This window comes from Poecilia mexicana, unplaced genomic scaffold (genome assembly GCF_051168715.1).
Source record: "Poecilia mexicana isolate PSO_F unplaced genomic scaffold, ASM5116871v1 scaffold_18, whole genome shotgun sequence".
In the NCBI taxonomy this organism is placed as follows: domain Eukaryota; kingdom Metazoa; phylum Chordata; class Actinopteri; order Cyprinodontiformes; family Poeciliidae; genus Poecilia; species Poecilia mexicana.
This window is the reverse complement of record NW_028263387.1, coordinates 11,215,882-11,234,396: the sequence shown is the minus strand read 5'-3', so window position 1 is coordinate 11,234,396 and position 18,515 is coordinate 11,215,882. Positions and strand designations below refer to the sequence as shown.

At 37.3% G+C, this 18,515-nt stretch overlaps 3 protein-coding genes across 4 annotated transcripts; 1 reads left to right on the top strand and 2 right to left on the bottom strand.

Moving 5' to 3' along the window:
- Window positions 1-30: 30 nt before the first annotated feature.
- LOC106924006 (transmembrane protein 272-like) lies at window positions 31-1,997 on the bottom strand. Its single transcript, XM_014997469.2, has 5 exons — window positions 1,768-1,997; window positions 1,301-1,393; window positions 789-839; window positions 500-703; window positions 31-396 (listed from the first exon to the last, which is right to left on the bottom strand). Exons 1-5 carry the CDS (start codon window positions 1,958-1,960, stop codon window positions 185-187), a joined length of 753 nt encoding a protein of 250 aa, XP_014852955.2. The 5' UTR covers window positions 1,961-1,997; the 3' UTR covers window positions 31-184.
- A 624-nt stretch (window positions 1,998-2,621) lies between these two features.
- On the bottom strand, window positions 2,622-5,549 carry LOC148154059 (transmembrane protein 272-like). Its single transcript, XM_088015837.1, has 5 exons — window positions 5,297-5,549; window positions 4,920-5,012; window positions 4,218-4,268; window positions 3,939-4,127; window positions 2,622-3,479 (listed from the first exon to the last, which is right to left on the bottom strand). The coding sequence occupies exons 1-5, from the start codon at window positions 5,301-5,303 to the stop codon at window positions 3,268-3,270; spliced, it is 552 nt and encodes a 183-aa protein (XP_087871963.1). The 5' UTR covers window positions 5,304-5,549; the 3' UTR covers window positions 2,622-3,267.
- A 1,447-nt stretch (window positions 5,550-6,996) lies between these two features.
- Window positions 6,997-17,832, top strand: tm4sf5 (transmembrane 4 L six family member 5). Of its 2 annotated transcripts, XM_014997473.2 has the most exons (6): window positions 6,997-7,480; window positions 9,247-9,327; window positions 10,257-10,399; window positions 13,987-14,179; window positions 14,469-14,522; window positions 15,519-17,832. In XM_014997473.2, exons 1-5 carry the CDS (start codon window positions 7,307-7,309, stop codon window positions 14,478-14,480), a joined length of 603 nt encoding a protein of 200 aa, XP_014852959.1. In that variant the 5' UTR covers window positions 6,997-7,306; the 3' UTR covers window positions 14,481-14,522; window positions 15,519-17,832. The 2 variants fall into 2 exon arrangements, with proteins under 2 accessions (XP_014852959.1, XP_014852958.1); XM_014997472.2 differs by lacking the exon at window positions 14,469-14,522 and having other exon boundaries at window positions 7,010-7,480.
- The last annotated feature ends 683 nt before the right edge of the window (window positions 17,833-18,515 follow it).

The window sequence follows — 18,515 nt, the reverse complement described above, 5'->3', positions numbered from 1 at the left end:
GTTTTCACCAAGTACTTGTCAGCCACTTAGTTCATTAAAAACTTGTTTTATTATATTACATAGAGTTTACTGAACAGACACAATAATCAAGATCAATATATTAGTTTCTCAGATACAAAACACAATGTCGCCACATTTATTTTTTTTTTACATAAATAAAATTGTACATTATCCTTACAATATCTCACACATTATCGTAAAAACCTCTGTCTACCGGACTCATGTTCACATAGCACAGCATTCCTTTGCAGAACTTGGCTAGAAGGGCTCCAAGCCCAAACGTCTCCAGTACGGCGTTCCAGAAGGCAAACGTGTACAGGGTTTTATTACAGTAAAGGCCATCAGCAGCAGAGGGGTCGTAGTTTGGTTGATAGACCGAGAAAACCCACACGGCACCTAGAGAGGACACGGGAGACAAACACTGTCAGTTTTTGTTCATTCACAAATAAACTTGAATCTGCTTGGATCCGATATTTGGTACCAATTCTTCCATCCTTACCTAACAGAAACCATACGAAGATAAACAGGACAACAAAACCCTCCATGCAGGCTTTGAACCCTCTGGGATGTTCTCTTGGCTGAGCGGCATAGCTCTCGCAGGGCAGAGTCACAAAGGGAATCATGAGCAGGGCAATCAAAGCCAACCCCAGCAGATAGTTGGGAATGTTCGGCTGCTGAGGGCAGTCCCTGAAATACACAACACCTGTCGACAGACGGCGAGGTCAGGGTGTGTAGTTCAAAGACAGCAAGACAAAATGTCACTTGGGGAAAAAAAGGAGTTTACCAACCGAAGATCACTCGAGCCACAGTGAGGCAAGTCCAGGTGATTGCAGTTCCAACTGCAATCATCAAACGGGAATGCTTTACAGTTAGTAGAAAGGACTCACTCGAATAAGCTCTACTTAAGACGTTGATGTGGCTAAAAGAGTTTATGAGTTCGGTGTGTTGATATTGACAGTAGTTTCACTTCCGTCAGCATATGGGTTTTCTCTGTTAATGATAGTTTTAAGGTTGAATTTTTGTGGGGATCAGTTGGAGTCGGAACAAATGGCAGATTGGCCACCTGTCTGAAGCACAACCATCTAACACCCACTGGAGAACCGGTGGGTGTGGTTCACTGGAGCAGCACCCCACCCACCAGGACTCTGAATCGATAAGTAGCCTCTGAACACCGACTGATGGATATAGTAACTACACAGTGTCCCATCCTTACTGCTTTAAAAGAGACGTGTAAATGTGCAGCTGCTGTATTGAACTATCCTGGGGAAGTCGGATAAATAACTGATAATTGATCGATCACCTGACAGTCTGATGGGCGCTGGCGGTGACGGGTTCAACTGAAGCTTCCAAACGGTTCCAACAGTTACTGTCACTGGACGGCCTGCAGATGGAGCTAAACAACAGGTTTTTTTCCGTATTAATGTTCGGTTGAATTAAAGATCATCAAAAAGTGTCTCTACCCAAATAAATAACGCATGAAGCTAAGCTTTTTTCTATTCAACTCAATTCTAGTAGGTGGGAATGTAGTGTAAAAATAATTGACATTTAAGCACAGGTCAGCTATAAAACATGTCCATTGTTGGAAGTCTATCCATCGAGAGCCTTGGCTTTAAACAAAATACCTTGTGTCATTTTTAACTGTACAAGCTAACAACTACAACATTAAAACATGCTTGTCCCACATATCACTCCCACTACAGATGCATCTCTTCTGCCCGACCTCACATCTCAACATATTTTTATGAAACTGTAACATGATCCTCTTACCTGCCATTTGCCTGGAGAGGACTTCCTTTCTCCAAATCTGGCTGCTCAGGTAGTTTAAGTTGCGCTCGAGTCCTGTCAAAAACAAACGGGGAATTCTTCGATGAGCTGCTCGTGTTTGTTTACCGTAACTTGACAAGCCAGTTTGGAAAAAAAAAGAAAAGAGAAAGGAATCTTCAACAAGTTGAGATGGCATTAAAAGTAGAAAGAGAAAGTAAAATCAAAACAATGCAGTCTGAGCCTGCAGTTTTATTGAGAGGTTGAATATTTACTCAGACGTCTTTCATAAAAAGCCATTAACTACTGTAGAGAAGCTCATATACTTTTAGTATAATGATGAATCCTCCACAAAATATATAGACCTAAAACTTTATAGTCCACATGAAATGAATGTAAACAAATATTTAGTTTTACTTGATATTTTATGGCACGTATACTCTAAACTAGACACACTCCAACATGTTTAAATTGTTTGCTAGAGGTAGTTTATCTGAGCAAAGCGTACAGCATTAATCTTTACTGAAACAAAGGATTATATTTTGATTTAGCCACGTCTGTAGTAAGAACATTCAAGGAGTTCTTGAGTCGGTACCATGGATGTACTTAATGTCGTAATAGAAATTTAACTGCTAACCCGTTAATGTTGTCAATCTTATTTACTCAAGCAGAGTAAATGATATGCAGAGAACTGACGGCTATGTGGCAGCCGAGTTGGTTTACAAGGTGACAGCGGCACAATTTAGCCTCCACATAAATGGCTGATCAGAAGTGTCGCCGGTCACACGATTTATGGGACCCAACAGAAACTGAGCTGCTAGACCTCTTGCTAACATTCAAAAAGCATTTCACACTCATACTTTAGTTTTAATCCACTGTTTGTTTTTATTTAAAATAGAAAAATGTTCAGCTAAAAATCCAACACAGTTCCAAAAACGCTCAGTTTTGAATTATTAGGAATCAACAGGTACAGAGAAAATGACCTGATGGATGGATGGATGGCATTGAAAGTCAAAACCTTCAATAAGAAAGATTTATCAAACTCCTTTAATATTTCAATTGTTCAATAAAGGTTACATTGATTATTTAAGAGATTCTACTGACCTGCATATGTAGAGTACGGATGTAACAGACAGTTACAAATATTATAAAATTACGGGTTGCTAAAAAATACAGGGAGGATCTTTATAACGAGAAACAAGATCAACTCTGTATTTGTCATCTGGCTGCAGATACTGAATTTTACAACATCCCATGTCAGGATGCAGCATGTGAGAACATGTGACAGCAATACAGTTTTCTTTAAAGAAATAAAAAAAGCATTTTTGTCATGTTTTCTGTTCTTTACTCAATAGATAAATAAAATAATCACAAAAGACTAAAAGCAAGAATATTCTTTTCTTCGTCAGTCAAAGTTGTACAACCATTTTTACTTCAGCATATTTTAGACTTTTTAAAAATATGAATAACATTTTACAGTCTCTTTGCAAGCGATCACACAGAACCTCAGACATTCCTGTAAAATTCTGCATCCACAGGACTTAAGTTCACGTAACACACCAGTCCTTTGCAGAGTTTAGCCAGGATGACGACAAACCCAAAAGTCTCCAGTACGGCATTCCAGAAAGCAAAGGTGTACAGCGTTTTATTACAGTAAAGGCCATCAGCAGCGGAGGGGTCGTAGTTTGGCTGGTAGACGGTGAAAACCCACACGGCACCTAGAGGCGGGAACATGAGACAAAATCATAAAGTTAGATCCAGTAGCATGTCAGGTTTATCGTATCCATACAGCACCTTTTTAAATCAGACAAGTTGGACCAAAATAGTATAGAACAAATAAAAAGAAGTAGCAAAAAAAAAAAAAATAGCATAGAGTACTGGCTCATAGAGTAAGCTGGCTTTCTACAGAGTGAGTAGGTACTACACATTTGATTTATTTATGTCACAACTCAATTTTAATCCCAGATATATTCGTATGAAATCCTAAGTTCATTATGGAAAGACTGCAAGGGGCAACATGTAAAAGAAGAACAGGATGGAGGTGACATGGATCCCTGAGGAACTCCATATTTAACCAGACCTCAACATGTCATGACAGCCCAGAGCAAAACAGAACATTTTGAAATAAACTGTAAAGTGTTTAAGGAACATTTCTATGTTTTTCTTTTTCTCAGTACCTAATAGGAGCCAAGCAAACATGAACAGGCACAGAAAAAACTGCAAACAGGCTTTGAGGCAACTGGGATGCTCTTGTGGTCGGGCAGCATCTTTCGTCACAAGCGTGGCCAGGAGGGGGAACAGAGCCATCCCTAAGAGATATTTAGGGATGTTCGGCTGCTGAGGACAATCCTGGAAATACGCAAGACCTGTGGGCAGATGGTGAGTTCAGAAAGTGACGATCGAAGACCAAGGAACAAGACTGAATGCTGCAGAAGAAGAAGAAGGAGTTTACCAACCGAAGATCACTCGAGCCACGGTGAGGACGGTCCATATCACTGCAACTGTAACTGTGAGAGTCAGAACATTATTTTTCACGTAGTGGGAGATACCTCTATGACAATACTGTTAATAACAGAAATAACAAAAAAATAAGTGAGGGGACAAGTAATCTAAAAATTCGGATTAGGTATTTCTGTTGAACTGAATTAATATTTATGTCTTCGTAGTTGTGAAAATACTAGCAAGAAATACAAAAAGCTGGTCAGAAATAATTAGATGGCAGTAATGCAAATAAAGATTGAGGAAGGCAGAAATTACTTTTAGCATACAAATAAAAGCACATCATTCTTGTTTTTCAAAATCCAACTGAATTAAATTGCTTGTCCCATTTAAACAAGCTTCTTGGTTGAATAAAACTCATTTTCAATCTTTTTCGGATAAACTCCCTTCTGTGAAGTGAAAGCAGTTTCATTTCTAGCCAGATTGTTTCGAGCATGCAGAGGTTACTAGGCAGACTAACCAGAAATGTACGGGGCGCTTGAGGACAAAAATGTTTCGAAAAAAAAAAAAAAAAAAAAAATCCTGTTGCGCAAGCAGATTCACAGCAAAACAAAAACATGTGTTACACATCCAAGGTCATATCCTTAAACATAATTAGAAGGCAGCTCAGGGATATTTTTGTTGAAGCCTCGGCTCATAAACTGTGACTCTCTGCTCACCTGAGAGTCTCGGAGGTGTTTGTGGTGGACGGACCAGCTGAAGCGTCCACGCGGTTCCAACAGTGACCGTCACCGGATGGCCTGTAGATGGCGCTAAGGACGGACGTAGTTATTGTTGGAATGGGGCCCTGATTTCATTAAATAGCATGACTTGGCTTTTTTTTATGTCTACTTGAATATAAAGTAACATTCTTACACAGAATAAAGTGAAATATGCCAAACAATACCACAATGCAGAAACTAATACTCTACCTATAGATCTCAGTTCCAGTTTACCTGAAAAACCTTCACACATCAAACACCCTGCTATGGCCACGTTCAGTCCTGAAGGAATGATTCCTCTGTATCTGTTCGATATTTCTGAATATTTCACTTACCTGCCATTTGTTCCGACAACACGTCTTTCCTCTGAGTCAGACTGCTCAATGATTTACGTTATACACATAAAAACTGCCAAGAACAAATGGGGATTTCCTACATCAGCTGTGTTTTTTTTCTGCTTGGTTTTATTTCTCTTTCGACAGGCTGGCAAACAATGAAAATGGAAAAAAAGAGAAAGTAAAAGTAAAAATATTTCCTGAGAATTTCCAGGCGTCCAACATTTGAACGGACGTCATCCATTAAGGAGTAAACAAATAGATTGAATTGTTGTTCCTCGCCACTTTGATGCCTCAACAAAAAGCTGTTTGGTCAGTGAACAACCAATCAGAGAGAAAGTTTGGTTCGGCATCCTGGCATTACAGTAATAAGAGATTAATTCATAGTGACTTTTGAACTCTTACAGGATTGGCTCTTTGTTCCCAATTCTGTTCATGAGCTCTGTAGACAGAATAACTAGTTACATTAAGGATACTGGCACCAAGTCTAAAGCAATGGTCCTCAATGGGAGGCGCTGCCATCTTTGGATGGGGAATAAATAAATGCCTCAAATGGATCAGACACATCCTGATTAGCAAATAGAGATTTATTGAGAGACCAGCTTAGCTTCTATAATTATTGGGTGGTGTCCATACTGTTCTGTAGATACTTCATTAAGTTTTATATTGAAATAAATTGATTTGGAATTTTTTATTTTAATTTTTTTTTTGTCTTTTGCCTGATTTTGTTATTTTGAAATTGTGTTATTTATATGAGTTATTTTCATTTTGGGCTCTAAAATAGCAACATTTTCACAAAACTTCATATTTTGGTCCGTCTGACTATGTCATTTTTAATCATTAAATGGTTGATGTGAATAATAACAATAATTTCTTGGATGGCTACTTTTTACTTTTACTTGAGTAAAAATATGTAGGAGTTCTTACTTCAGTACTATTTTTGGCTAAAACTCCAGAAACGAGTCAGTCGAGATGATTCTGGCAGCTGATCAGGATTCTCCCTGATCGCCTCACCTGGACCCGTCCCACTGGGAAGAGACCCAGAACTCACTGGAGCGTTTATGACACACAGCAGAGCTGATCACAGCACCAGGCTTTAACCAGCAGAGGGTGTAACGTCAAAACATCTGGACTCGCTTACGTCGCGTAAATCATTATCCGTTTGATGTTTGTCGCCAATTGAAAACAATTGGCCAATTGTTGCTTTTGAAGAGCGTGAGGTTATTGAATTCTCCATTTGTGTTTGTTGGAAGATTTATAATTTAGGAAGAGTTTAATATCCTATAAAAGGTATAAAAGCCATAAATATGTGACATATCCCAACAGAGCTGAACACTTGATGTGTTAAAGGGCAAAAATACCACAAGATTATATAAGTGGCTGCAAACCATATCAACATATGAACACTTAACAACTTCCTTTAAAGTCACACATTAAGCGTTAAATCAGTTATGATCACCTTGTTGCACTCCTAACTAAATGTTTGCATCTGTCCAAATTCTTCATTAATGAAATATTTTACATTTCTTTATTGAAAAGCTCAGTTTTTGGGTTTTGTTGGGTACCATCTTTAGAAAACAATCACTTATTAAGGCACCAAACCCACATGTGGGTGTGTATCGACACACGGATCGAACACCTGAGCGATAAGCTCAGCGTGTAGCAAAGGGAGTTCAGCAGTAGCAACGTAACGAGTTGTTCTTCATGTTCATCCAACCTCCTCTGAGTATATTCATGTTTATTTTTGCGTTATCAACGGTCAGGCAGGTGAACATATCTGATTAGATTGGGGGTAGCTGCACTGACTCTTGGCCTTTGTTCCCTTCCTGCTGTAACCGTCACTCGCTGTGTTTGACTTTCGGCTCGTCAGAGTCGGCGGCGATCCTCCTGTCTCGTTCACAGCCTTTTATGGTCCAAGTCGCTTTTCCTTCGCTCGCATTCGGCTTGAAGAGGCGGTCAGAGAAGAGAGAGCGGACAGTTTGTTAGGCTGAGGAGGATAATCCTGACAGGATGTGTTGTACTGGACAGTGTGCCCGCGTGGTGGGCCTGATCCTGCTGCCGTCGGCCTTCATCTGCATGATCTCCAACTTGCTGCTTTTCTTCCCCAATGGGGAGAAGCTGCAAACCAACCAGATCACCCTGCAGGTCTGGCTCATGGGGGGCATCATCGGCGGAGGTCTCTTTGTGAGTATCAGTGTGTTTTCGTTTTATATACAGTTGTTAACGTTTTTTTATTGGGTCTTTAACTTGCTCTTGTGTAAACTTGTAAATTCAAATGTCCTGCTTTTATGGAGTTTTACTGAGGAGACTGATAGAATAATGAGGCTTTATTCCTCTAAGTAGATGATCATTTTAGTCCCTTAATCCTGTTTTCAGTTTTTTTTGTAATTTGTGGTAATTTTTTGTTTTAAAACCTTTCTGATCGTTGCCACATTTAGGTTTCGTTTTAGGAAAATCGTAATCTAATACGTACTTGTACTGTCAAATACCTTAGCTTGAAAATATGAAAAACATCCAAAAGCCTTTAAAGAAAGAAACAAGCAGAAACACTATTTAAACAAGATCATTAAGCAAGCGGAACCTCAATCAAAAAGGAAAACATTCTCATATGAAGAATTGGTTGAAGCCAAATTCAAAATGTGGGATTTATTGTAGTTTATCAATGTTTGAGTATCAACATTTTTATATTTATTTGGCCATTATTATCTGTTTACAAAAGTTACTTTTCATGTGAAATGAAAAAGCCAAATCTCTGAGATTTATGACAGAAAAGATTCAGAAAACATTACAAGTCTTTCTAAATTTTTTTGTAAAAAATCAACAAAACGCCCTGCATTTTTTAAGTGTTTTTTCATTGGAGTGTTACAAATATATTGACATTACATAAATTAGGAACAGTAAATATAAATTACTGTTGAAGAAAAGAGGTTACAGGTTTTAAGTCTGAATGTAAGGGGAAAACTAAGATAAACTTAATAATTTATTCGTTTTTTCACAAATGTGAACTTTTCAATTTCATTTTAGTTCAGTTTCATTTGAACAAGTTCATGCAAAAGTAACAAAAGTATTACGCAATCACAACTATAGTTTTGTCCACTTAATATAATAAATATAATATAATACATTATAATATAATATAATATAATATAATATAATATAATATAATATAATATAATATAATATAATATAATATAATAGTGTTTGGTTGCCTCCAGAAACAAAGTTTTGCATTATGACCATAACATTGGCTGAACTTTGGTCTCAACAGCCACAAATTGTTCCAGAAGTTTCTTCTGATGGAAAACTTCAGTTGTTGTGAGTTTTGAACGTAAAGCTTAGTTATTATAAAGTCGTTGAATGTCAGTGTTCCTAATGAATCTCCTTATAGAAAACTGAAAAATACCCACAGAAAAGCGTCAATCTGTGAATATTTATGGACATTATCTCAAGATTCAGAGGTTATCTAGATAATTCATACATATTTAATCTAGTAAAGCGATGAGTGCCACGTCTAGCTGCTGTTTTTCCCACATGATGAAAACACGTGAGACAAAGACCAGGAAGTTCAATCCCTTTTCCTTTCCTACCTCTAGCTGTGTGGACGTTGGGCCCAGTTAGACACAACTGGCTTCAGGATTCACAAATATTTGCCAACGGAGATAAGAATACAGTCTTATGAATTTACTGGGGCCTGTTTGATGTTGTCATACATTTTAATCTCGTAGTTTAAGCTTTTATCATCACAAGCGAACATTAAGCCCTATTTGTGATGTAAACTTAAACCTAAAAATGAGTTTTAATCAAAAAACAGAACCTTGAAGGTGTAGAGTCTAGCATTTGGGAGGCAACATAAGTATTGCAAGACACACTGAACAGCTTTTATTTTTGTCATGAGTCTCATCTTCAATTCAATAACACTGATGATCTTTTTGCTTTTTGTGCGTTTACAGATGCTGTGCCCGAGTTCCTCAGCTATCAGGGCCGGGGGCAAGGGCTGCTGTGGACAAGGCTGCTGTGGCAATCGCTGCAGGGTGAGTGGAGCCGTTTGAAAAAGAAACGCAGTGGGTGTTGTGGTGGGGATTGGTCTGATAACGGCAAAATTATGCAACATAAGAAAGAAACATTCAGCTGCATCCTTAGAGGAATACTTCACCTTTCACATCGTTTTCTTCAGGTGTTATCTTTTACTAAATATATTATTCAAGAACCGATACTGATTCATTAAATTTTACAGCACTTCTTCTCATTTATCAAGAATTAGAATTAGAATAGAATAGAATAGACTTTATTGATCCCCAAGGGGAAATTGCTTATTTGTTGAAAGCTACTGCATCTTAGGTAACAAATGCAAAGTTTGTAATATATATATATATATATATATATATATATATATATATATATATATATATATATATATATATATATATATATATATATATATATATATATATATATATATATATATGTACCTAAGAGTGAAAAGTTCAAAATGACTAGATATAAACAAATAAATAAACACATACAATATATTAATCAATAAATAACCTATAAATGAGCGCAGAAAGAATTTGAATCAATCGCTCTCTTAAATAAAGCACTGGAGCCCATCAGTCTGAAAGGTTAGCAGCAGTCTGAAACAGGACCTCTTGGTTTGTAACATCCTGATTATTTTAACTATAAGTTTGTTTGTTTCTTGTTCTGCAGACTGAAATGTTGCCCATGTAAAATACCGTGTTCAAATCAAAGATGAATAAAAAAAAAATCTTTCCAATTCCAGCTAACCTTTGGTGTGAAAATTAAATCACATAGAACAACATTCATAAGAAAAAAAAGGAAGTATACCCTCTGTTAAATCTAACATTTCACTCCCAGATTCCACTTGCTATCTTAATTTACCAACAACAAAATCATCTTTCAAATCATAAATATAGTTTCTATGGATATCTCATGTCTCTTTCAGATGCTGAGCTCAGTCTTTTCTTCTGTCTTCGGCCTGCTGGGGGCAGTTTACTGCTCATGTGTGGCCATAGCTGCGTTGGCGGTGGGACCTAAGTGTCAGATTGATGATGGCCAATGGAAATACCCCTTTGAGGACTTGGGCGCGTGAGTGTTTCTCCCATCCTGACGTGTCATTTCCACTAACCACGATAACTGCTGCAACTTTGGGACCTAGAGGAGAGATAGCTGCATATTTCCATGTGCGGTTATTGATTGTTCTGCTATATCAGTTGTCTGATCAGTTATATTACTCTTATATCAGACAAAGAACAGTTTGAGTTCTTCTTGGAAACTGTTTATAAATGCAATACTGTTTGCATCCAGCAGGAGGCGCACCGAGCCAATGATTTCTTTTCTAAGTGGAAAGCTTCTATTCAAAACGCTCAAAATGCCAAACAAACAGTATTTAAATGCACGTGTTGTGCTCAATACATCCACAAATATGAAATGAAAAAGCATAATCTTAATACTGTTTATCTTTGCTTCTCAGAAGGCCAATAAAGAATGAGTTAATACAAGATCCACCCAGTAATAACCTGATTGGCGTCAGTGGTTAATTTCACGAGCAGATATGATTTAACACACCTGATCGGGAGATTAAAGCTGTCCAGCAAAAATGACGGTGCAATAAATATGAATGGAGGCTGCCAGCTGTTTAAAAGCCATCACTGTTTACAGGGAGGAAACTAACTTTTTATTACGCAATTTATGGAAGGGTGTTATAATTTAGCCTCCACTTGTGCTTGCTTCAGAAAACCCCAGTTTCCTCTTCCTTTGTTTTTGGTTTAGCCAGCACAGGATCCTCGGCAGCGCTCACAGCAGTGGCCCTGCGCTTCCCTCAAACCAAAAAGGACAACATGACAAAACAAGAACTGAGTCCTTCTGATCACAAGATATAATCGTTTGTTTGCAGATAACTGGTGTAGTTTGGTTTTAGACACTCTCCACGTTTCTTTGCAACATTGTGTGTGTTAAAATGAATTTATGTTTTAACTCAGCAGCATAATCTGACAGTGAAATTCTTAGAAAAATATAACTTGTAATTTCAGTACATTTATTCAATGAGGAATATAAAATTAAACATAAATAACGAATTTGACCAAAATCACTGATACCCAATCTAACCACTGATACAAAACAGATGCAACCAAAGTATCTTTTGAAGTATGCATAACTTTTTATTACGCATACTTCTAAAGATAAGTTGTTATCATTAGTAACAACTAATGATCATTAGTTGTTACTCAGATAACTTTTCAATATCTTACGGCGAAGAAAACATGCCATTCAAGTAAATCAACTTTGTGTTGATCTTTACGAGTCAGGAAATGACTAAACAGAAATCGCTGCGTGTATAAAGTTGAACAGATGTACAACCAGAGCAATAATTAAGGAGTTGGAAATGTAAGAAAGCTGGGCAAAGAGGAACATGTTTACCTTGATGCCTCGCACAGCGTCAGGAGAGGGAGAAAAATGGCCGAAGTTCAACATTTACAAAAGAGTCTCCAAGTCTCCAAAAAAACCATCAGACGTCATCTGAATGCAAACTGGTTGCTTAGGAGTATAAGGAAAAAGTCTTTTAAGTCCTACTATCACACACTTTACTAGGCCTTTAACTTAGTGGAACCTCAGTGTTCACATGGGATATAGTAGCTAATACCTAAAGCCCTTATAAAAATGCTTATAATTGGCTATCTTTATAGTTCAAGCAATAAATTTACTTTTATATGCATTAATAAGCACCATGTAAACCATCTTGGTGGTTAACAGCTACTACAGTTAGATGTTAGCTAACTATAGATGCTAGCTATGGTTAGCTAACAAATACACATAACTGTAGATGTTAGCTAACATTTACAGGTAGATGCTAGCTAAAGGTAACTGTAAATGTTAGCTACAGATAACTGTAGCTAACATTTACAGTTACCTTTAGCTGTAGTTACTTGTAGCTAACATTTACAGTTACCTTTAGCTGTAGTTACCTGTAGCTAACATTTACAGTTACCTTTCGCTGTAGTTACTTGTAACTAACATTTACAGTTACCTTTAGCTGTAGTTACCTGTAGCTAACATTTACAGTTACCTTTCGCTGTAGTTACTTGTAACTAACATTTACAGTTACCTTTAGCTGTAGTTACCTGTAGCTAACATTTACAGGTAGATGTTAGCTACAGATAACTGTAGCTAACATTTACAGTTACCTTTAGCTGTAGTTACCTGTAGCTAACATTTACAGTTACCTTTAACTGTAAAGGTAACTGTAGTTACCTGTAGCTAACATTTACAGTTACCTGTAGTAATAGCTGTAGTTATTTTACAGGCTATAGATGTTAGCTAACTGTAGCTAACATCTATAGATGCTACATAAGCTACAATCTTCCTTATAAGGCTGTTGTAAATGAATATTTTAGTAATCGAGTAATCTATCGATTGATCGATGAGAGCGCTGCAGCCGGAACACGGTGCGCTAACTAATAAAACATAAATTAACGAAGCTTCGAGGCAGGCAAATTTTCCTCGAGGAATTTTAATAATTGAGGTACTCGAATCACTCGAGGAATCGTTTCAGCCCTACTTCCTCACTTCAGTTCTTGGGGACTACAGCCAATCGGGGACTAGAAAAACAATTGGCATTATTGGATAGACTTATTTGCAAACAGCATTATACCTCAGTGTCTCAGCTTCTCAAGTAGGTTTTTCTTTAGAATATTTGGATACGGTGCACAAAAAAATCCATAAATGGCCAGATTTTTGTCAAATTTACTTCCAACAGAAAAACCAGTGAACACTGAATGTGCTTTGGTCCGTTGCCACTGAGCCTCTTAGCAGCAAACACTCCAGGTGGGTCGTGGATAAGGATGACTATGAGAAAACTCACCCCTGCGCTCCGTGCTAGACCACACATGATTGTATCTTAAACTGATAACATTTGTATTGACCTTATCTTTACATAAAGATAAGATCCTTTACTATCTAAGAATCCTGTTAAAGATGCACAGGATACATCTAAACTGAGCAACGAGCCTCCGCTTAAATACCGTAAGTGGAGGTAATATATTGTTTTCTGCAGTAACACTCGGTCCTGTCGGTCAAATAATTATGTTTTTTACAAGAATTTCAATACTTGTTACAGAATCAAGAGGTTTCAACATCGAGTCAGATAATTTGGCTGAATAAAGTAATAACACGTCACCGTGCTGTTTTCTGTTTATGGGTTCATAAAGTAATTCATTACTGGCATTTCTGAGGTAATGGAAATGCTTGGATGATATAAATCCTGACTGAACTTCAGTAAGAACGTGGTGATCTGACAAGAACTTCTTTAGGATTTCACTCTAAGTAAAAAACATTTTGATACTTCTCTTTCAAAATATTCTTTAACATAAATTATTTTCCAATAATGTGGTCAAGATGGAAAACACAGTAAGGAGTTGTCATTTTAAAGTCTTTCTAAGTGCCAACGAAAACGGTGGTTTAACTCAGATTGGAGCAACTTATGCTATGCTAATTTCTTACTTTTCCTCTACATACATTTCTTTTTGTTTAATTAAAGTAAAACTCAATCATTCCCCTCTTTTTCCTCTGCCAAAAGGAGAAAAAAAGACCAAAAGATCCTGCCTTCTTACCTGTTAAGCACATACTTGCATCAGTGTTGTGCATGCTGACCAATCCTCCGCTCTTCTCTTCCTCAGGGGTAACAGCAGCTATCTTTGGAACCAGGACTTGTGGTCAGATTGCAAGAAGCCTGAAAACATAGTTCTGTGGCACATCGTGCTGTTCTCCATCCTGCTGGGGATGGGCTTGCTGCAGCTCATACTCTGTGGCGTCCAGGTGATCAACGGCTGCTTAGGATGCATCTGTGGCGACTGCCAGGACGACAGCGATGTGAGTCGATTAAATCTGCACTCAAACGAAACAAAACTGAAAGAATGGGAATGAGTTCTTTACTAAGAATATTTCTGAGATGGTGAAAGCTTAAAAAAAAGCTCACCGGTCAGCAAAGTGTGTATTTCTTACTTTTGTTGTCACAGTTTTCAGTTCTTATCAGAGGGAAAAAAATAGATGCATGAGTCTTAATTGAGTCTTAATTTTGCATGTGAATTGGCAGCAATTGTTCCACTAAACAGGAAACAGTTACCTGACCTGCTCTCATTTATTGCCATATTTTACACAGGGAAAAAAATAAACAAACTTTATGAAGCTTTGAAAGCATGCTTCATCCTGTCAGGTAAGTCTCACGAGTAACAATCCATGTCAACAAATCAATTAGTTGCAAATTTCAATAAAAGCAAACAAAATTAAACATTAAGCCGGCGAGAAATGTCTCGTATTTTCGTCCAGTTTCATTTTCTGTATCGCAATCAAGCATGTCAGCATGATTCTTAATCACTTCTGAACTGAAATTTAAATGCATGCGATTGTTTGATGACAACACGAATGAAACATAATTGATTTAATGTGTCTTTTATCTGTAATCATGCATGCACACGATGCGTTCACATTGTTGCAAAAAGCAATTGTGCAAACCACCACAACTACTACAATCAACCAGTCCATAAAGGATCAGAACCAACAAAATTCGTAATCAATATCAATGATATTTATTATGATTGCTTATTCCTGTATTCATCAAAATGACCTAATAATAAGTACACGGGAAGGAAGAGGTTAGTCTTTTGTGTAAGAAATAAAGCTTTACAGAGATATCAATATTTAAAATTTATGTGTTTTTGCTGTACGAGTTGTTCCTGTGTGTATTAACGGAGGAAAGAATAGGTCTGAAATTGCAAAATATTGTGAAAAGGCACATCTTCCAGATGTGTCAATCATTAATAAAGGTAGTAACATTTTTGAAAAGCAAATTTCAAATTCAGAAATATGAATGAAATTGTCCTATTTCAATTTATGGTACTTTAAATACTGACAAAAACAAACATACTGAGAAGGATTTCTTTCCGTACGAGTCAAATATTGAGAGAAACCTGTCTGCGCTGCTTCGAGATTAACAGTTACCCTTCAGATCCGACATTAGAGTCTGAAACGTCACGCAGAGACGTCCAGCGGCGGCTGCATGTCTGTGAGCTGTCAAAACATTCATGAGTGAACTGTGCCGCCGAAATGGCACATATTAACACCGAGCTCACACTTATTAACAGCTCACGACCTGAACTGCCTGTCAACGGAAAGAAAAATGTAGAAACATGTGACTTTTGTGCCATTGCAGAGTGAAAGTGGATTATAAAGGTGAAGAAGAAGAGAATCCTGCAGAGACCATCCATCACCTCTGGGAATGTGACCTTTGGTTCAAATTTTTTGCTGAATAACGTATAATATTTTTCTTTTCTTCTAATTTGTTTTACTCTGTATAAATGTCCACCCTTTTACTCCATTTTGTATGTTTTATTTTGCTCATGTGTTTTGGTAACAGATAATTTTACTGAGCCCAATAAAAACTCCACACGTTAGCATGAAACCGTTTCCGCACACTGTTGGGTTTGGCTTCATACCTCAATGTTTATCAGCTGAAAATGACCGGATAAGGATTCATAGGCTTGAAAACTTAAATGACTCATTTAGATCATAATTCAGAATTTTCTTTCCAAAAGATAAGCTATATTTTAAGACATTTAGCCAACAAAAATGAGCTTTCTCTTCAAGTTACCCTGTTTTACCTTAAAACTGAGTGAGGAGCTCCTTCATCAGGGAGGTAAGAGTAGAGTCACTGCTTCTCCACACCGAAAGGATGCTCCTTAGATGTCTGTGTAGGTTTTTTTTCAAAAATAAAAAATAAGCAAATTTTGGAAAGCATAACATGCAACTCTGGGAAAAATGAAGAGCCCACTCCACTGAACCTCCTGGTTCTTCCACCAAATATTGGTTTCTGAACTCTTCCTGAGTCAAAACAATAGAAACATTTAGAAACATCAGTATTGTTGTTTCTAAATGAACATGAACTTGTTTTCTTTCCATTATTTGAGGTCTGAAAGCATCTTTTTCATTATTTTGACCATTTCTCATTTTCTGCAACATAAATACTACATTTTTGCTTTTAACTTCAGAGACACGTTGTCAGTAGTTCATAGAATAAAAGAACAAAGTTCATTTAACTCAAATATAAACCTATAAAGAATAAAATCAGAGAAACTGATAATTTTGCAGTGGTCTTTTAATTTTTTTCCCCAGAGCTGTAAATTGTTTGGGGAGAAATAATACTGTAATAACTTAATTGTTTGTGATTATCTTGTTATTTCCAACTAAGACGTTATGGAACAAACTAGTTAGCGTAAACGCTGAAATAATTCCTCAACAAATGAAAAGCCATGAACTTTTTTTAATGTTTCATTTGATCATCCTGCTGATGGATCTATAATGCACAACGTAAACAGACATGAAACAACAAGGACAAAATCCAGTGAAACACGTCTAAAATTTTGGGACTGTATTCAATAGAAACAAATATATTTTACAGCGAACAGAACAATGAAATCCACCAAGTCTTTACTCAAACAGAAGGATACATTTTTGATTAAATCAATTTCAACCTGTTCACAGTTAATATTTATAATGTGAACAAAGGTGCAATATCCTGATCTATGGTTCCCAAACTGAGCTAAGAAAACGTAAATCCTGTGTTTCTGGGTTGATATTTATTTATTTATTTTTTATGGATCTTCAACTCATTATTTCTGCCCTAAAAGAAAAGTTTAAGTCTAAACTGAGTCATTTTTTGGTTTCTAAACTGCTGTCTAATGTTGACAAAAATAATCCTAAATTAAACCTTTGCACAAGTAACGTAAAACCCAACATGGCAGGTATTTAAATACAAAGCTGACTCATCTTCAGCCTTTCTGAGAAGATTTTGTTTATGATTACTTTTGTTCAGGACGCCTTCAGTTTTAGCGTTAAGATCCACTGATTGATTGAAAAAGCTTTGTGAGTTTTATGAGCATGTTTTAAACTATTCATCTACTTTAAAGAACAATCTGTTCAATTTGAGTCTCTTTCATGAAATCTCACTTGTCATCATCACCCTGAACTTTTCCTCTTCATTTAATGAGCTTTGACCTCATTTGGGTTTCCTGAGTTCTGTATAAAACCTTTTTTTTTCTTAAAGTTCATGTCTGATGTCCTGCTAAGCCCAGATCATAACATAACTTAACGCTCACGTGTCACTTCGTAGCTATAAACAACAATTTCCTCCTCCGAAGTCATTGGTACTTAACCATAGTGTATCAGTTTATTTTTACCGGCTGGTAACCAGATATTTATACGCACACGCCGTATAAAACGTTTGTTTCCTTTCACTGTCACTAAAAATGTCTGGTCTACCAAAAACACGCTTTTTATTTGCTAAATATCAAAAATACTGAAACAGAGAATTAAAATAAAATTCAGATTCAGATTTTCTCGTTAGTTTGCTGATCTTTTATTGTGAGAAAACTGGTGCAAGTAAAACAAAGCAATATTAAAAATCACTTGCATGTTTTTTATTTGTGTGCAGAAATGTTTACTGTGAAATAAATGCCAAATTTAACCCAGTTTTTATTTTATTTTATTTTTGACCCATTCTTTCTCTCCAAGCTCCATTAACTGGGTTTGGACCTTGCTGCGTGCATCGTGTGCAGATTAATCCACGTGACATTGTGCCAGGACAAACGTGCGCGCGCACACACACACACACACACGTTTGTAAACACAATCAGAGATGCAGCTATGAATCGTCTGTCCTGTCCCCTCGCTGTGATTATCCCGTCTGGGACGTTCTGCTCCTTCCCTCAGAGGAATCTCTGTCAATTACTCCCCCCGCCCCATCGCTGTGGCCCCTGCAGTTAGGCAGCCAGCTCTAACAGGATTACCGATGAGACAGGGGTCAAAAGGTCGGAGCGCCTCCTGCGGCCACGGTGAACGCTGCAGCTGTATCTGCACAGGCAGTTCCTGTTAGTTTAGGTGCAGGTTAAGCTCATAATCTTTTGTTGCCATGGAGCCGCTTCTTGGTAATTGTTACCTAACTTTCAAGTTAAAACCCTGTTATAAAGCCGAGGTAAATATAGACCGGGTCTGCCGAGAGGCCGAATAACCCAAAGCTCTCAGAAAGTAGGAGACGCCTAGGTGAACGCTTCCCTCAACCTGGAGCTGCTTCATCGAAATTGTTTTCGAATTACGTTTATTCAGACTTGATCAAAACGAGACCCACGTGTGTTGCAGGTGTTAAGGAGAGACG